At 43.8% G+C, this 15684-nt stretch overlaps 1 protein-coding gene across 1 annotated transcript; it reads left to right on the top strand.

Moving 5' to 3' along the window:
• The first annotated feature begins 4522 nt into the window (after positions 1 to 4522).
• Positions 4523 to 13998, top strand: thbs1a (thrombospondin 1a). The gene is made up of 22 exons (XM_071925242.2): positions 4523 to 4693; positions 4821 to 4904; positions 5240 to 5799; positions 6032 to 6110; positions 6281 to 6370; positions 6478 to 6587; positions 6918 to 7043; positions 7531 to 7627; positions 7749 to 7922; positions 8019 to 8195; positions 8295 to 8468; positions 8558 to 8838; positions 8941 to 9159; positions 9265 to 9372; positions 9809 to 9968; positions 10077 to 10195; positions 10661 to 10895; positions 11068 to 11295; positions 11421 to 11692; positions 11795 to 11892; positions 12003 to 12142; positions 12250 to 13998. The coding sequence occupies exons 2-22, from the start codon at positions 4841 to 4843 to the stop codon at positions 12255 to 12257; spliced, it is 3519 nt and encodes a 1172-aa protein (XP_071781343.1). The 5' UTR covers positions 4523 to 4693; positions 4821 to 4840; the 3' UTR covers positions 12258 to 13998.
• The last annotated feature ends 1686 nt before the right edge of the window (positions 13999 to 15684 follow it).

Below are 15684 nucleotides of genomic sequence, written 5' to 3'. Positions count from 1 at the left end.
CATGGATGAGTTGGAGTCTGTCCGTAACAGTAAGTGAAGACAAGCTTTCAGAGCACAGCGGCGCGCTCCATCCAACATAATCAGACTCTGACATCACTTGCCGGAATCGAGCGGAGTCACTGCAACCAATTAATCATTTTCTTCCACGCGTACATCCAAGGATGAGCTAGCTAAATACCACCAATAATATTTAATTCCTTCTCTGCTTCTTTGCATTGGCTTCAGCGTTTACCTTGAGAGAGATTTAACCCTGAAACTATGAAATAAAACTGTGAATATGCAGCCAAAGGTTTATGCATCAAACATGTCTGATTCATGTTACTGGTGCATAAGGAATTCTTGGAAGAAGTCCACATACAGAATAGCTTGAAGTGTTTCAAAAGTGTGTGTTTTAACCATGGACAGAGCAGGTTATTATAACGTTATTTCATAGAACATCATTTTTACCAGGCTATGCCAGCTCCAAAGCCACCGGTAATATCCATATTTCCCCCTTTATCCTTTGGAGACCGAGCGTGGATTACGATCAATGATTTACCATGGCCAGCAGCTCCAATTCATTTTCGGGCTCTGGCATGTTCCAGAGAGCAAACAGCTGAAAGAAAGAAAAAAAACAACAACTTTTGGCCAAGTCAACAAACTGCCTCGACTTCCCTTCATAAATGATAACGTTTGATTCCCAGATATCCATGGCAGAACACAGAGCCACTCTGTCAGATAAGACAGATAGTGACTGCAGTGTGCCCAGTGTTAACCTGGCCAGCTGGGATATGACATTGTCAAAAAGCCATTGGCCAAGAGGATGTAGAATTCAATAATCTATACATCTTGAGGGTTACATCCTCTAACGGGTTCACGGCAACTTATTGGAGTGTCACTGACTCGTGTTGTTCTGCGTGACTAGACCACATACAGGCCTCTTACTGACTCTTTCCACTTTCACTCTAGAGCAGCACTAGCTTTTTTTCTTCCCCAAGAGATGAGCTGCTGAAGTGCTCGCTGAGGAGCTCAAACCCCCGGGCTGTTTGTGTGACAGACGGAGTGAAGAACGACGCGTCCAAGAATGGCCTGCTGCCAGCCAAAAGAAAGTTGTGACTACACGCTGATCTTTGAGGCACACCTTTTTCTTCGTAAGAAGCGTCTTACGGTTTCTGCAGTAAAAAGCATATAGCTGCGAGCGACGGACTCCACTGGATCCCATCCAGGCTATAATGTTGACTAACTTACTCGTGGTGTGAGTGATAGTGGATTCCAGGCCTCCGGGGGGAAGGGCGAGACTCTTAACCTGCCAGTGCGATAAGGCTCGCCTGCTGCGTCATGCACTACCTAATATCAAACCCATAAACTGTTTATCCTCAGATTATGTTCCAGTTCAGCATACTATTTCCAGTCTGTCATAAACACATGACCAATGCAGCTTTAAAGATGGAAAAAACCTGGATTGGCTCATTCTGCTCAGAGTGAATGAATTAAGAAGTCCGGATTTCAACAGAACAAAAAAAAAGCTCTCAAACTGATCGTTCCGACTGACATATTGCATAATTATAAAGTAAAAAAGTAAAATCCTCTTATATCAGTGCACTAACCATGCATTTATAATATTGCATTAACTCTTTTCACTATGATAACCCACGTTATGAGGACTGTAATATGGAAGGGGTGCCGCCGCTATCACAAACAGGTGTTCACATAAACTTCATAGCAGCTGTTGATTCTTACTGAACCACATCATCAGTGCAAATAAGGGCGATGCACATGTTAGACTTTGTCTCAGTAATTCCCCCAGCTAGTTTAACGTGTTAATGGATCGGTCTGGTCCAGCTCCTCTGACCCACATATGTCAGGGTAACAACTAATCAGCTAATTGGTGATTTTCCAGAGATGCTGTCATGCCTGGACCTGCATCATTCAAAACACAAACACACTCTCAAGAAGGTACTGAGAGGGATATTTATCTTAACTATCTTAAAGTAGTAATCTGCAAGATTCTTGTGTTTTCATTTTGGCAACATCTTTGGGGCTAAGCGGTCATTGCAGTGGTGTTTTGCACTGCGCTTCCCGGAGATCATTTGGCAGTAAACAGTGTCACCAGTTACTGTGATGCCTTTTTCTTTGGGGGGTTTTTGTTTTTGAGTTTCTGTAGCTCCTATACTGTTTCTGTATCTCCTTTCTTTGTCTGTTCAGCCATGGCGGCTATCACTGCACATGCTAACTACCCGAGTTCTTTCTCAATTTATTCCAAATTCCTGTTGCTGCTGCTGAAAACGTAAACCGCATCACCCCCTGTGCACCAGAGGATTTTTCCCTGGAAAGACCTTTACCTGACACCGGGTGTGTAGAACAGCAAATGGAAAAGCTTTCATGAACTGGGTAAAGGTTGAATGACTATCGTGTTTTATCAAGTGGTGATACAGAGTAGCATAATGGAAATGTATTTGAAAATGTCATGGATTATTACTTTAATGTGCAACCTTTATGGCAGCATAGCACATGCATTAAGGCACGGCAACAGTCTAAATATAGGCAGTTTAATGGTCAGGTATGCACATAAAATGGAATTCTAGATAATTCTTGCCTGTTTTTATCATGTGTTTTATAGACAGCCGATGCAGAAACGCAGCAGAGAAATTCTACAACTAAACACTAAGGAACTCTCCCACATCCCACCCGCCCCTAACTGACGTGTGTGTGTGTGTGTGTGTGTGTGCGTGTGTAAGCCCACACGCGTGGGGAGAAGCAGGGGGAGAATGCGGCAGAGTAAACATTTACTATCTATGGTTCTGTTTCCGCTGTAGAATTGGCTCGGCTTAGTGGGCATTCATCAGCGCTTGGCACGTCTCTCTGCCACCGACTCGCACTCCCTGCACTCCATCACGGCCTTGTCAACGGCACCTCCCACGCTGTGAGGTCACGGCCACGCCCGCCCACACAGCCAGGCCTGGTCACACCTGCCTATGATACCTGGGCCCTCCGAAAAAAATGTTTACCCCCTCTGAAACCTGAGAGCCTAGTCCCGTCTACACACCTCATCCCCATCCCAGATCGCAGCCTTGAGGCCTTTTTCCACTTGAATCACAGCTTGACCCCTGCAGCATCATTACCGCCTTGTCACTTCCTGTATGTTTCACCAAGGTGAGCACTAGGTGTTGTAAATCCTGTATGTCACGGAGACGCCAGAGGTCATAAAGAGCTCGCGTTCCAGCGGTATGTATAGGCTGGCTTACGAGCCGGCATCCAGATGTGGTGTCTCCTCGCTATCAGGGGTCCATATATCTCATCTATTTTTAGGCAGCCCCCCCCCTCTATTTTAGAGCGTAAGTCATCGGAGTGTGTAGGCGGCGCAGTGATCTCCTGTTTTTTTCCAGAATGCTTCCATCTCTGTCACACACTCCCCTCCCCTCCTCAGCTCTCCCCTCCTCAGCTTTGCTCCCTATCCACACATCTGCATGGTGGTACGATTCCAAGAGTTAGCTAACATTGATTTTGCAGTGAAAAAAAAAAAGTCTTCTATGTTGGGCCAGGGATGAAAGGCAGAAGAAGTCTCTATCAGAATGCTCTTGGGACATGGAGGTGGTCTGGGCAAGCAGATAGGCCAGATAGGAGGGAGGGAGGGGGGGGGGGGGGGGGGGGGGGGGGGGGGGGTCATAGGTTGCCTGGCCATAAACTTAACCTTTCATCTGCTTGGTGATGTCATGATTAGGAAAGAATCTAGGGCAAGTGATGCTTGAGCAAGTATTTACACTGGAATAAATTCAAATTTCACATCTTCTATTGGTAAATCCATGCTCAAAATACACAATCTAAAGACACAATTTACATCCTTATCATATATTATTAAATTTAAGGCATTAAACTACAATGGAATCCTCCAGATAAGCAGCCCCCCAGCATATACCCCTCACCCTCAGTCTGCATTGTCAGGGAGCTCCAGTTTTCCTCAAGGCTCACTGAGGCCCCTGGCGGCTAAACTCAGAACAGCAAGATGAGACACACTCCATAGACGTGCTTCAAAACCACTGAATATATCATAGCTAAAATATGAGCTGGTATAAATACACACGTGTAGGTTATGGAATATCATTTAGTCTTTTTTATAAGCGTTTTTATAATTAGCTAGATGCACTCACACTGGGTTTTGATTTCCAGGCCTAGGGACTAATAATTTCTTATTTGGGCCATATTGAAATATAAAAATATATATATTATTAGGTGACAGTCAGTCAGAAGAATGAAGAATATTTAAGCAACTTAACTTTTTTTTTTTTTTTTTTAACAGGAAACGACTTGGCTCATGCGCCTGTATGAAATATTTGTCCGGTGATGGAAATTCAGCTCTGGAATGCATTTTTTTCCCCGTGTGTGCGTCTCGGATGTTACTCTGACTGGCTGTGAGGTAAGAAAACAAGTCCGTCCCTTTTTTCCTCCGGCGCTCCGATTGGTCGAGACGAGACCTTAGGAATGTCCTTAAACTATTTAAATAGCACTTATTCACAGTGTCAGTAGAATAAGTCCAAGCATCGGAATAAGGACAGAACAAGAACTCTGCGTACATGAGAGAGACTTTGTAACTATCCAGTGTGTTTCTCCAAGAACTGAAGGAAGAGAAAACGGGATAAATAATCTTGAGGACAAGCAAGGACTGATTGAAAAAAAAAAAAAAAATCTATTTCCAACAGGCATTTTTATTTTAAAGGTTTGTATATTTTAGAGCGTTTTTATTTTATTGATGAACAGATTTTAAGAATGTCTGTTTTCTCTACTCCTTTTAATGTATCCTCAGCCTGTTATTAAACATGTATGTTATTCTTTGGTTGACATAGGGCTCACTTGAGATTTCAAGATGATGCTGTGTGGCATCTTTCTGCTGTTGATGCTTTGGAGCTGTGAAGGCGCAAGATTGGCAGGTGAGTAGGCAATGGAAAATATTCTTCTGATACTCTTTCACATGTTAAAACTTTTAAGACATTCTGTAACGAAAATATCATTCTAATATTCCTTTAGAGACATAAAGTGTTTCTGATATTCAAAAATGATATTATAGTGACCTCATCACTCTATGGTATCACTATAATATTCCTATAATATTCCTCAGTTTTGCGGTTATATTTGTACAGGCCTAATATCATTATAGGACTATGACTGGGATTTTCTTTGAGGAGCTTTCTATGTGTTTTGAGGGCCGCTGTATTATTAGGGGGGAAAAAAAGTTAATGCTGTTTTTTTTTTTCTTCTTTCACAGAGAGTGGGGATGATAACAGTGTGTATGACTTATTTGAGCTTGCCCGAGTTAACAAAAGACACCACGGAGTGACCTTGGTCAAAGGCGTAGATCCATACAGCCCTGCCTACAAGATCCTGAACGCAGACCTGATCCCCGCCGTCCCCGAGAACTCCTTTAGGGACCTCATCGACTCCATCCAGGCCGAGAGGGGCTTCCTCCTCCTGGTCAACTTCAAGCAGTTCAAGAAAACAAGAGGCAGCCTTTTGACCATCGAGAAGACTGACGGATCCGGACCCATTTTCGAGATCATTTCCAACGGCAAGGCCAACACTTTGGATGTGGTCTACTCCACCACGAGCCAGCAGCAGGTCGTGTCCATAGAAGATGCGGATTTGGCCACCGGACACTGGAAGAACATCACGCTGTTCGTTCAGGATGACCGCGCGCAACTTTTCGTGGGCTGCGAGGAGATCAATGTATCAGAGATGGATTTGCCAATCTATAAAGTGCTGTCCCAGGAGATCGCAGACATTGCCCGGCTAAGGATTGGAAAGGGAGCTGTGAAGGACAGATTCATGGTAAATATCAAAGTTCTACATTGTTTTGGCTCAAATGAAAAAAAAAAAAAAAAATACATACTTCTCTAATGATGAACAAATAGTTTTAGTGCCTTTTAGTATCTTTTTCCATTTGTATTGAGAGAATATTAACATACAGCTTAATAATATTGGTTCTTAATAAAGTAATTGATATGAGTAAATCAAAGTTCAGTGGTTTGAACCATCTCTAAATGTAATGTGTCTTCTTCAGGGAGTGCTTCAGAATGTGCGCTTTGTCTTTGGGACCACTCTGGACGCCATACTGAGAAACAAGGGATGCCAAAGTGGAGGTAAGTCTTAAAAATAGATGAAATAGGTTAAATTGAGTGCTTCTGCAAAATCTGTAAGAGAGTATAATATTTCTAAATACCACATTGTTGGAAATGTGCCGTAATCTGTACTGCAGTTCACAAGGCAGTGAATGGAAATTCATTTGTCTTCCCACCTCTTTTCCCTGCAGCTACCTTGACTGATGTCATGACCCTGGACAACCCAGTCAACGGCTCCAGCCCTGCCATTAGGACTGATTACACCGGCCACAAAGCCAAAGGTGAGACCTCTTCACCTCAAGAGACAAAGCCGCTGTCTCTCTTCTACTGGTCAGATGTAAATTATTAGAGGTGAGGTATTGACTGGCCTGTTCTCTCCTATATTCAGATCTGCAGTCTGTCTGTGGCTTATCCTGTGAGGACATCGCCGGCATGTTTAAAGAGCTCAAGGGACTTGGTGTGGTTGTTAAACAGCTGTCGAATAAGCTCCGCGAAGTGGTAAGCACCAAGGGCCAGCTGGGTCTGCTCTTTGTCATCCTTCACTCTTGTCTCTTTTTCTCTCCTCCATGTCTTTCCCTCTACTTCCAGTTAATGCATTCCCACTGAGTAGCCACTTGTCGCTGTAATGGCGGTCCCTGGCCAAGTCCCTAATGAGACCCATGTGAATACACAAATATGTTTGGCTGTCGGTTGCATTTGCACTGCTCCGCTAGAGTCAAGCAATGTCTTAATCACGGTGTCGGTCTGTGATTCATTCGTATTGGAACCTTGGCAATGTGAATGTTTTCCATCCTCGTGTCTGAACCCCCTTCTCTCTTTCTCTCCCAGTCTCAGGACAACGCACTGCTAATGAACCAGATAAACATCCACAGTGGAGTCTGCCTCCACAATGGCATTGTGCACAATGACACAGATGAGTGGACTGTGGATGGCTGTACTGAGTGCACTTGCCAGGTAAGTGTCATCACACCTGCTGGAATGCAACCTTTAAGCCAGCCAGGAATCAGCTGTGCAAAAACATAGCTGCATTTCCTGTATCCCTGCTGTAATGAAGTGATAATAGGCTCTAGTGTTTATGTTACCACCTCTCGTTATAATCACATAGCTTCTGTCTGAAAGCCATCAACAGACCTCAGAAACTATCAACAAAGCAGCATGGGGCATTTTTGTCCTAGCAACATTAAAAACACATAGTGAAGGGTGCTCATGTATTGCGTAATTAGTTAGGTGTTAGGAGGAGAGTTTTAGTGATGTTTACGTTTTCCATCAACACAGCAGGTCCCTGATAAAGATCACTCCATTGTTCAGAAACATAGCAATTAGGCTTGGCACAGTATCAGCAGTACTTCCTATTGTTAGTTTTTTTTTTTCTTGCTGTAGCCAGCCAACCAGTCAGCCCTAGTCATTATCCTTGTACTAATTCAAGTGTTCCTCTGTACAGAACTCTGCTACAGTGTGTCGCAAAATCTCCTGCCCTCTGATGCCCTGTGCTAATGCCACCGTGCCCGATGGAGAGTGCTGCCCTCGCTGTGGAACACGTAAGCACTGCTCATTTTGGAGAATCTTAGGCACTCTTCACAATTTTCATTGTACTTGATTTCATTTCAAGCCCTTTTACCAAAGTAATGGTCCTCATATTGGATGTCTTCCCCCCTACAGCGAGTGACTATGCAGAGGACGGTTGGTCTCCCTGGTCTGAATGGACCCATTGTTCGGTGACTTGTGGACGGGGCATCCAGCAGCGTGGACGCTCCTGCGACCGCATCAACAGCAACTGTGAGGGCACCTCTGTCCAGACCCGTGACTGCTACCCCCAGGAATGTGATAAACGCTGTAAGTGACTTGCCATTCTTAACACGGCCATTGTAATAATACATATTCTCAGTTTGATAGTATAATGAATTAATCATGTGTGTGTATTGTTCACAGTCAAACAGGATGGTGGTTGGAGCCACTGGTCTCCCTGGTCCTCATGCTCTGTGACCTGTGGTGAGGGCGTCATCACCCGCATCCGCCTCTGTAACTCCCCCACTCCCCAGATGGGTGGCAGGGACTGCCAGGGACAAGGACGTCAAACTGAAATCTGCCAGAAGTCACCTTGTCCTAGTAAGTTGAATTTCAGTATGTATGTAAGAGTGTCTAAGTTCAAGAAAATATATGTTCTTTTTTGAAATACTTATTTAAATGCATTTTCTGTTTCTTTAGTTAATGGAGGTTGGGGACCCTGGTCACTGTGGGACACCTGCACTGTTACCTGTGGTGGAGGAATCCAGACCCGGAAACGTCTCTGTTCTGACCCTGCCCCCAAATATGGAGGAAAGGATTGTGTTGGTGATGCCACTATGTCTCATGTGTGCAACAAGCAAGACTGCCCTATTGGTAAGCACCCAAGATTGAACAATTACTAAGAAATAAGGTGCAATGCAGAACAGATTAGCCTTTAAAGGTACTACTTCTTCCCTCTACAGATGGTTGTCTGTCCAACCCCTGCTTTGCTGGCACTAAGTGCACCAGTTTCGCTGATGGCTCCTTCAAGTGTGGCAAGTGCCCAGTTGGCTACAACGGGAATGGCATCACCTGCAAGGACATTGATGAGTGTAAACAGGTCCCCGATGCCTGCTACACACATAACGGGATCCATCGTTGCGAGAACAGTGAGCCAGGTTACAACTGTCTGCCCTGCCCCCCGCGTTTCTCTGGTCCTCAGCCCTTTGGAAGAGGAGTGGAGCAGGCCACCGCTAAAAAACAGGTTTGAGCTATTACTTTCTTGTTGTTCAAGTGTATGGGCACATGCATTTGTGGCCAATAGGCTAGCTGCTTCCATTTCTTAATCCTCTGTATTTTCCTTTAGGTTTGCACACCCCGTAATCCTTGTGAGGATGGTAGCCATGACTGCAATAAAAACGCCAACTGCATCTACTTGGGCGTCTTCTCCGATTCCATGTTCCGCTGCGAGTGCAAGCCAGGATATGCCGGAAATGGCTACATCTGTGGAGAAGACACTGACTTGGACGGATGGCCCAACACTGACCTGCTGTGTGTGGAGAATGCCACCTACCACTGCAAGAAGGTAGCCAGACCCCACATGGACAGAAATACAAAAGGCCATTATTACCCATCCCCACTCTATTATTGTGATGATTGCCTCCTTAACCAATCCTTTGTTCCGTTATAGGATAACTGCCCCAGACTTCCCAACTCTGGCCAGGAAGATCATGATAAAGATGGCCTGGGTGACGAATGCGACCACGATGATGACAATGATGGGATCCCTGATGATAGGGTGAGTCATCACAACTGTTTTTTTTAACCCAGGATTTTGTTTGCCTCAGAGAATAGACACGGCAATCAGGAGTAGACCTCCTTCCTCTGGGCAATAGGAATGTTAGTCTCCATGTTTCCATGCTTCCACCAGAGAGACAAAGTGGAAAGCCAGTAGCATATAAAGAGTATAATATAATTTGGGCATGAAGCCAGGCAACGTGGCTTATTGCCCATAATTCTTAATGTGGATTGGGAAAATCAGGCAAGAAAAATGTTGTGGTTAGCAAATACTAGCTCACTTACAGTGGAATATTAGATTCCAGCACAAAGACGTTCTTGAAAACAAGATTTTTGTTCCTATGAATGTCTTCTTCATGTAGCAACATTTTTATCATTTTATCATTTTATCATGTTATAAATTGAATTGTGTTATTGATATTTCTCTATAAATTTAGGACAACTGCCCAAGAGTGTACAACCCTGCCCAGTATGACGCAGACAGAGATGATATTGGTGACCGCTGTGACAACTGTGTGTTCGAGGCCAACACTGATCAAACCGACACTGACAACAACGGGGAGGGTGATGCCTGCGCTATTGACATTGATGGTGATGGTAAGTGATCTCTCCAAATTCCACCCACTGTATCTTACATGACTTACTTAGCCTTGAAAGCCTTGATATGGTTCAGTACACCAAGATAAGCATATTTTCACTCCACAGGCATTCTGAATGAGAGTGATAACTGCCCATACGTTTACAACGTGGACCAGAGAGACACCGATAGGGATGGGGTGGGAGACCATTGTGACAACTGCCCTCTGGAGCACAACCCTGATCAGGTAACGTCAGATCTCACCTTTCACCTCTCACCTTTCCATTACAAGTCCCCCTGAGGCAGATAGCTTAATCTCTCATGTAACTATGTAGAAGCTCCCCCTGGACACAGGATCAAGGCCACAGATTGCACCTGTGTTCTGCCCTAATTAGAGAGAGGAATGTGAAAGCGTTGAGGGGAAAAGAGTGCTATGCTCCCTCTCCTCTTCTCTATTCATCCACCTTTTGAACAGATATGAATGCATGTGCGTAATCTTGCCAAGGTGCAAGGACACTGGATTCTTGTCTGAAGGGACATTGCTAGCATACCTGAAGACAAGGGGCTACATTTAAAAATGTCCAGAATAGCACGTCTCATATTGAGGCTGGTGAAAAACAGTGAAGGCTTATTGAAGTGAGGACAAGCATTCTATAGTGTAAGAGTCAGTCTTTGAGAAATCTCGTAATAAAGGAATTCCATTCTCCTACAGATCGACTCTGACTCAGACCTCGTGGGAGACAAGTGCGACAACAACCAGGACATTGACGAGGATGGTCACCAGAACAACTTGGACAACTGTCCCTACATCGCCAATGCCAACCAGGCAGACCATGACAAAGATGGCAAGGGTGACGCCTGCGACCATGATGATGACAATGACGGCATTCCTGATGAGAAAGACAACTGCAGACTGGCCTTCAACCCTGATCAACTGGACTCTGATGGTGAGTCACTCTCTCTACGTTGGCTCAACTGCGGTTTTCTGAGACATTGGTGCCATTCACTGGGCCAATGCACAAAATGCCTCACAGCATTGGACTTTCTCCTACAGAAAATCTTCTCTGTAATTTCCATTGTTGTGATTCCCACATCTAAATATTTATATTTTCCTTTCAGGTGATGGTCGTGGTGATATTTGCAAAGATGACTTTGACCAAGACAATGTGCTGGACATCTATGATGTGTGTCCAGAGAACTTTGCCATCAGTGAAACAGACTTCCGCAGGTTCCAGATGGTTCCTCTGGACCCCAAGGGCACATCCCAGATTGACCCCAACTGGGTGGTCCGCCATCAGGGCAAGGAGTTGGTGCAGACTGTCAACTGTGACCCTGGCATTGCTGTTGGTACGTAATACACACATGACAGACTATAACAACAAAACATCAAATATACTAAAACATCATACTGCAAATAGACACATACAAAGAAGTGGTTAGCCAACTCTAAACCATCTCCTGTTCTTATTCAGGTTATGATGAGTTCAACGCAGTGGACTTCAGTGGAACATTCTTCATCAACACGGACAGAGATGATGACTATGCTGGGTTCGTGTTTGGCTACCAGTCCAGCTCCCGCTTCTACACAGTGATGTGGAAACAGATCACACAGACGTACTGGTCACATACGCCCACAAGAGCTCAGGGTTACTCTGGCCTGTCCATCAAAGTGGTCAACTCCACCACTGGGCCCGGCGAGCACCTGAGGAACGCCCTCTGGCACACCGGAGACACTGCAGGACAGGTGAGCTTAGATTCAATGGCCCAAAGTTAGAGACATAAGATAGACGTTAGTACAACATTTTACACTTTTCAAAATTTAACCTTTGCAATTCCTCCTCTCCAGGTGCGCACTCTGTGGCACGACCCCAAGAATATTGGCTGGAAGGACTACACTGCCTACAGATGGCACCTGATCCACAGACCCAAGACTGGACTTATTAGGTGAGTTCAAATCCCATATTCCTCTGAAGAACACCTTTCAATCACCTTCAAAAATGCACAAATACTCTTAAAATGCTGATGGACTAATGTGATTACTGTTTCTTATTTAGAGTTGTAATGTATGAAGGCAAGAGAATCATGGCCGATTCTGGAAACATCTATGACAAGACGTATGCTGGTGGACGACTAGGCCTGTACGTCTTCTCTCAGGAGATGGTTTACTTCTCGGACCTCAAATACGAATGCAGAGGTAAGAGTCTTGTGCAGCACACTAGCGATGGTTTGAAATGCAAATTGCACGCTGTAATGACCTTGGACTTTAATTGTAACATGTTTTCTGTCCTTCATTTCTTTCAGATACATAATCGGACCACAGAGAGCCTTCCAGACGAATGTACCTGTCTGTGTCAGTATGAATATATAATATGAGACCTGGGACAATATCTCTTTAACTCTTTCCTTTGAGAAATGCACATTGATGGAATGGAGAGCAAGTGAGTTGATGTGAGGTAAACTGACCTCAGGACTTAAGCCAAATGAAAGTTCTATGATGATTCTGCACCACTGCACCCAACACAGATTGTGAGCATAGCACTGCTCAGAAGAAACTGGCCCTCTCACTTTGTTGCTCTGATCTGCATTGAAGGAGGGCCACACTAATTGCTATGCACTCCTGAGCTGTAGTCGGTTGGTGGTATTCCTCTCCGGATGGGGGTCCAAAGGGAAGAGTTTTTTTTTTTTTTGTATTATTTTTATTTTCGAGCATTAATTCAGATCTGCTGTGGACTCAAAGATACTTGTTTCAATATGAAGAAAGCAGAACTTGGTTAGGCTGGGGCAATAATGCCCCTTGAAGGAACTGTTGAGGGACCATGGACAGTATGGACTGACTGTTACTATCAAAGAGAGTGAATGTTGTTTGTGTGTGCGTACATGTGTGTTTCCCAAGAGAGAGCATAGTAATGAAGACAACCAGTCAAATTTTCTTTTGATTTCTTTTGATGACCACCCCCACACCTGTATATACCTGTATATACAAGGTCTTCAATTTAGCCAAGGCTTAGGGCTGGCCCACGAGAGTATAAGTCTTCTCAGGAAGAAACAAGGAGAGAGTACAAAATTCAGGACAGCACAGGGCCCCAAAGCAGGTCTACACTGCTTTGGAACAATAGTTATTAATATGATATCTCTGATCTTTACTGAAAGTGTCAAGGGACGTTAACAGCAAGGGCCAGTCTATTTCCTGTCATGAGACCAGACCATTGTTAGTGTGGTTGTACATAAGTTCTTATTTATTTAGTTGTCAGAGGGTATTTCATTTTCAGTCATCTCTGCAACTTGTCATCCTATAAATTGTCAGCAACCCATTCCAAGTAACTGGAATCTTTAATACTTTATAAAGTCCTCTCATGGCAAGGTATAGCAATTACATTTGACCAAAATCTTCCAGAAAAGTAAAAGGTAGGCATCACATATCTTTAAATATCATTCTTCTGCACAGTATGCATGACTGGTGTGCCTGAGCATGTGTGTACATTTCTGACAAGGGAAAATCAAAGGAAACCCTTTATGTACAAATATTACCTCATTATTTCTTTTTGTATTGAGGCCAGCAAAACACAAGAATATCTTTTCTTAGCAGCAGAGTATAAATTGGTTGGCTTCTTCTTTTTTTTAGCAAGACTTTAGTACAATCATTTATATGCTGTATGTAAGATATTTTTGTAGCAAAAAAGGCCCCAACAGGAACGTGATGGATGAAAGAAATGTTTTCTTGAATATGTTGTGCTATATGTATGTCCTGTGCAGTTTTGATAAATTATTATGTTTGTTTTATGTCAAGAGGTTATTTCATTTGTGTAGATATATGCTATTTAAATAATTTATCAAGAAACGTGGCCTCATACGGAAGCGTTTCTGTCTGTATAAACTCATTTGCACACTGACATGAGGATGTCTTTGTTGTTTTGGTTTTGTATTTCTGTCTTTTTTATTATTAGTGAAGCTTTTCTATAAACATTTGTACCATAGTTTCTACCCACAAAATGCTGTTTATACTCCTACCAGTTATTTTGTAATGTCAACTGAACAATAAACACTTCAGGAAAAAAAAATCAGTCTGTAGGTGTCTTTCTGTGCTTTTCAAGGAAACAGACAATAACTTAAATGATTGGTTGAATAGTTTGAGACCTACGCTTCACTTTCAGTGATTCTTGGCCATGTTATCTACTGACTGAGGTCTACTCCCTAGAAAAGCAAAAGGAGCCGAGCCATGCTGTGTCAACCAACTGGAATCCATTAGTTGAGTCTGGTGAAGCCTTGGAGAAAGGGAGTATCCTTGGGAGTCAACAGCAGGAAAACTCAACATGAAGTATAGCCCACTTAAACAGCACGTCCATCCAGATCTGATTACACATTACACCTTCAAATGACAACCCTCCACGTGAGTACTAGACATAAGGAATGCTGCACTCTGATAAATTCACTCACTTTAATAAAGTAAACTTAAGTTATGTCAGTGTTGGCTGGCTATGATCCACTCTTGTCAATTGGTATATGCATTGAAATTCTACAGTTTTCATAAAAAATGAATAAAACTTGAAAAGGATGTCAAACTAGATGAGGTATTCCACAGACAAGGCCTGCAGGTCTTTGACCCTGCACTGGTATATCATCTGCAAACAGAACTCAGACTGTTCATTTAGATCATTCACAGGGCCAAGCAGTGCTGTAGTCTGAAGCAGCACTCAGGGTCGTGCCAGAAAACCCAGACAGCCTCAGTTCGCTGCAGGTCTCTTTACATTAGAACTGACCTCATTCTTATGGAATGGAGGTTAGTAGACCATATATTGAGCTCATAGTGTTTCCATTACCCCAAATGAGTAGTATATCTTCCCTGCTGGAAAAATATTGCACGGATTACATAGATGATATTTGTAATAGAGATACAGGTACTGCATACACATTTCTTTTGAATCACTACAAAATCTACAGTATGTGATTAGTATAAAGTCTGCAATTCGTTTTAATCTTATTCTGGCAAAGATTTCCATAAAATCTGATCTATTGCAATCGAAGTGCTCTATATGGCAGGCGGTCTAAGAAAGTGCTCTCGGTTGGTTAAGTGTTTGCGTGCGCTCCTGTGGACCTGTCTGAGGTTGCAGTGCAGATTCCTGGACAGATAGTACTGCAGGCTTCACTGATAGCAAGGCTCGGGTTGGGGTTTGACCTTGGAGGCTCACCTGGCCAATGTGTTTTCAGTCCAATGGAATGTGAGATAATTCCTGCAGCTTAGAGTTAAGAGCACAGGGTCAGAATGTGTGGGTGAGGTGAAGAGTGAGACGTACAGGCCCGTAGGTGTCCAGTGCCAGGAGAGAGGAAAGGCAGGACCTCTGGACTGAGGTCAGCCAGGTGCAGACTAGCTACTCACACTGTGCAAGCAGGAGCAAATAGGAACCATGTCAACAGCTCCACAAAGCTCCAAAACAAACCAAAGACATCGGTTCTCAAAGCTGGCAACCTTTTGTCGATGGAATCTTGGTTTTCGAAATAATGAAACATTAAGATCGAAGGAGGTCCGCTTTCAGAAGATCCTACTAATCTGATCCCATTCTGAAGCTGGTCACCTATAGAGGCAGGAATGACTGGAATGCCTTGCATATTAGGGGTGGGAGTTGAACTGGGTCTGGCTATTGCTCCTGTGGAGCACACCATCATCCCTCTGTCCCCGCTAGCAGCCATGTCTGATGTCTGACCACTCATTACCAACACAGACACACTAGATTTCATGAT

The sequence above is a fragment of the Centroberyx gerrardi genome, chromosome 17, assembly GCF_048128805.1.
Source record: "Centroberyx gerrardi isolate f3 chromosome 17, fCenGer3.hap1.cur.20231027, whole genome shotgun sequence".
Lineage (NCBI taxonomy): Eukaryota > Metazoa > Chordata > Actinopteri > Beryciformes > Berycidae > Centroberyx > Centroberyx gerrardi.
The sequence above is the reverse complement of the archived record's forward strand: the minus strand, read 5'-3'. Positions and strand labels throughout refer to the sequence as shown.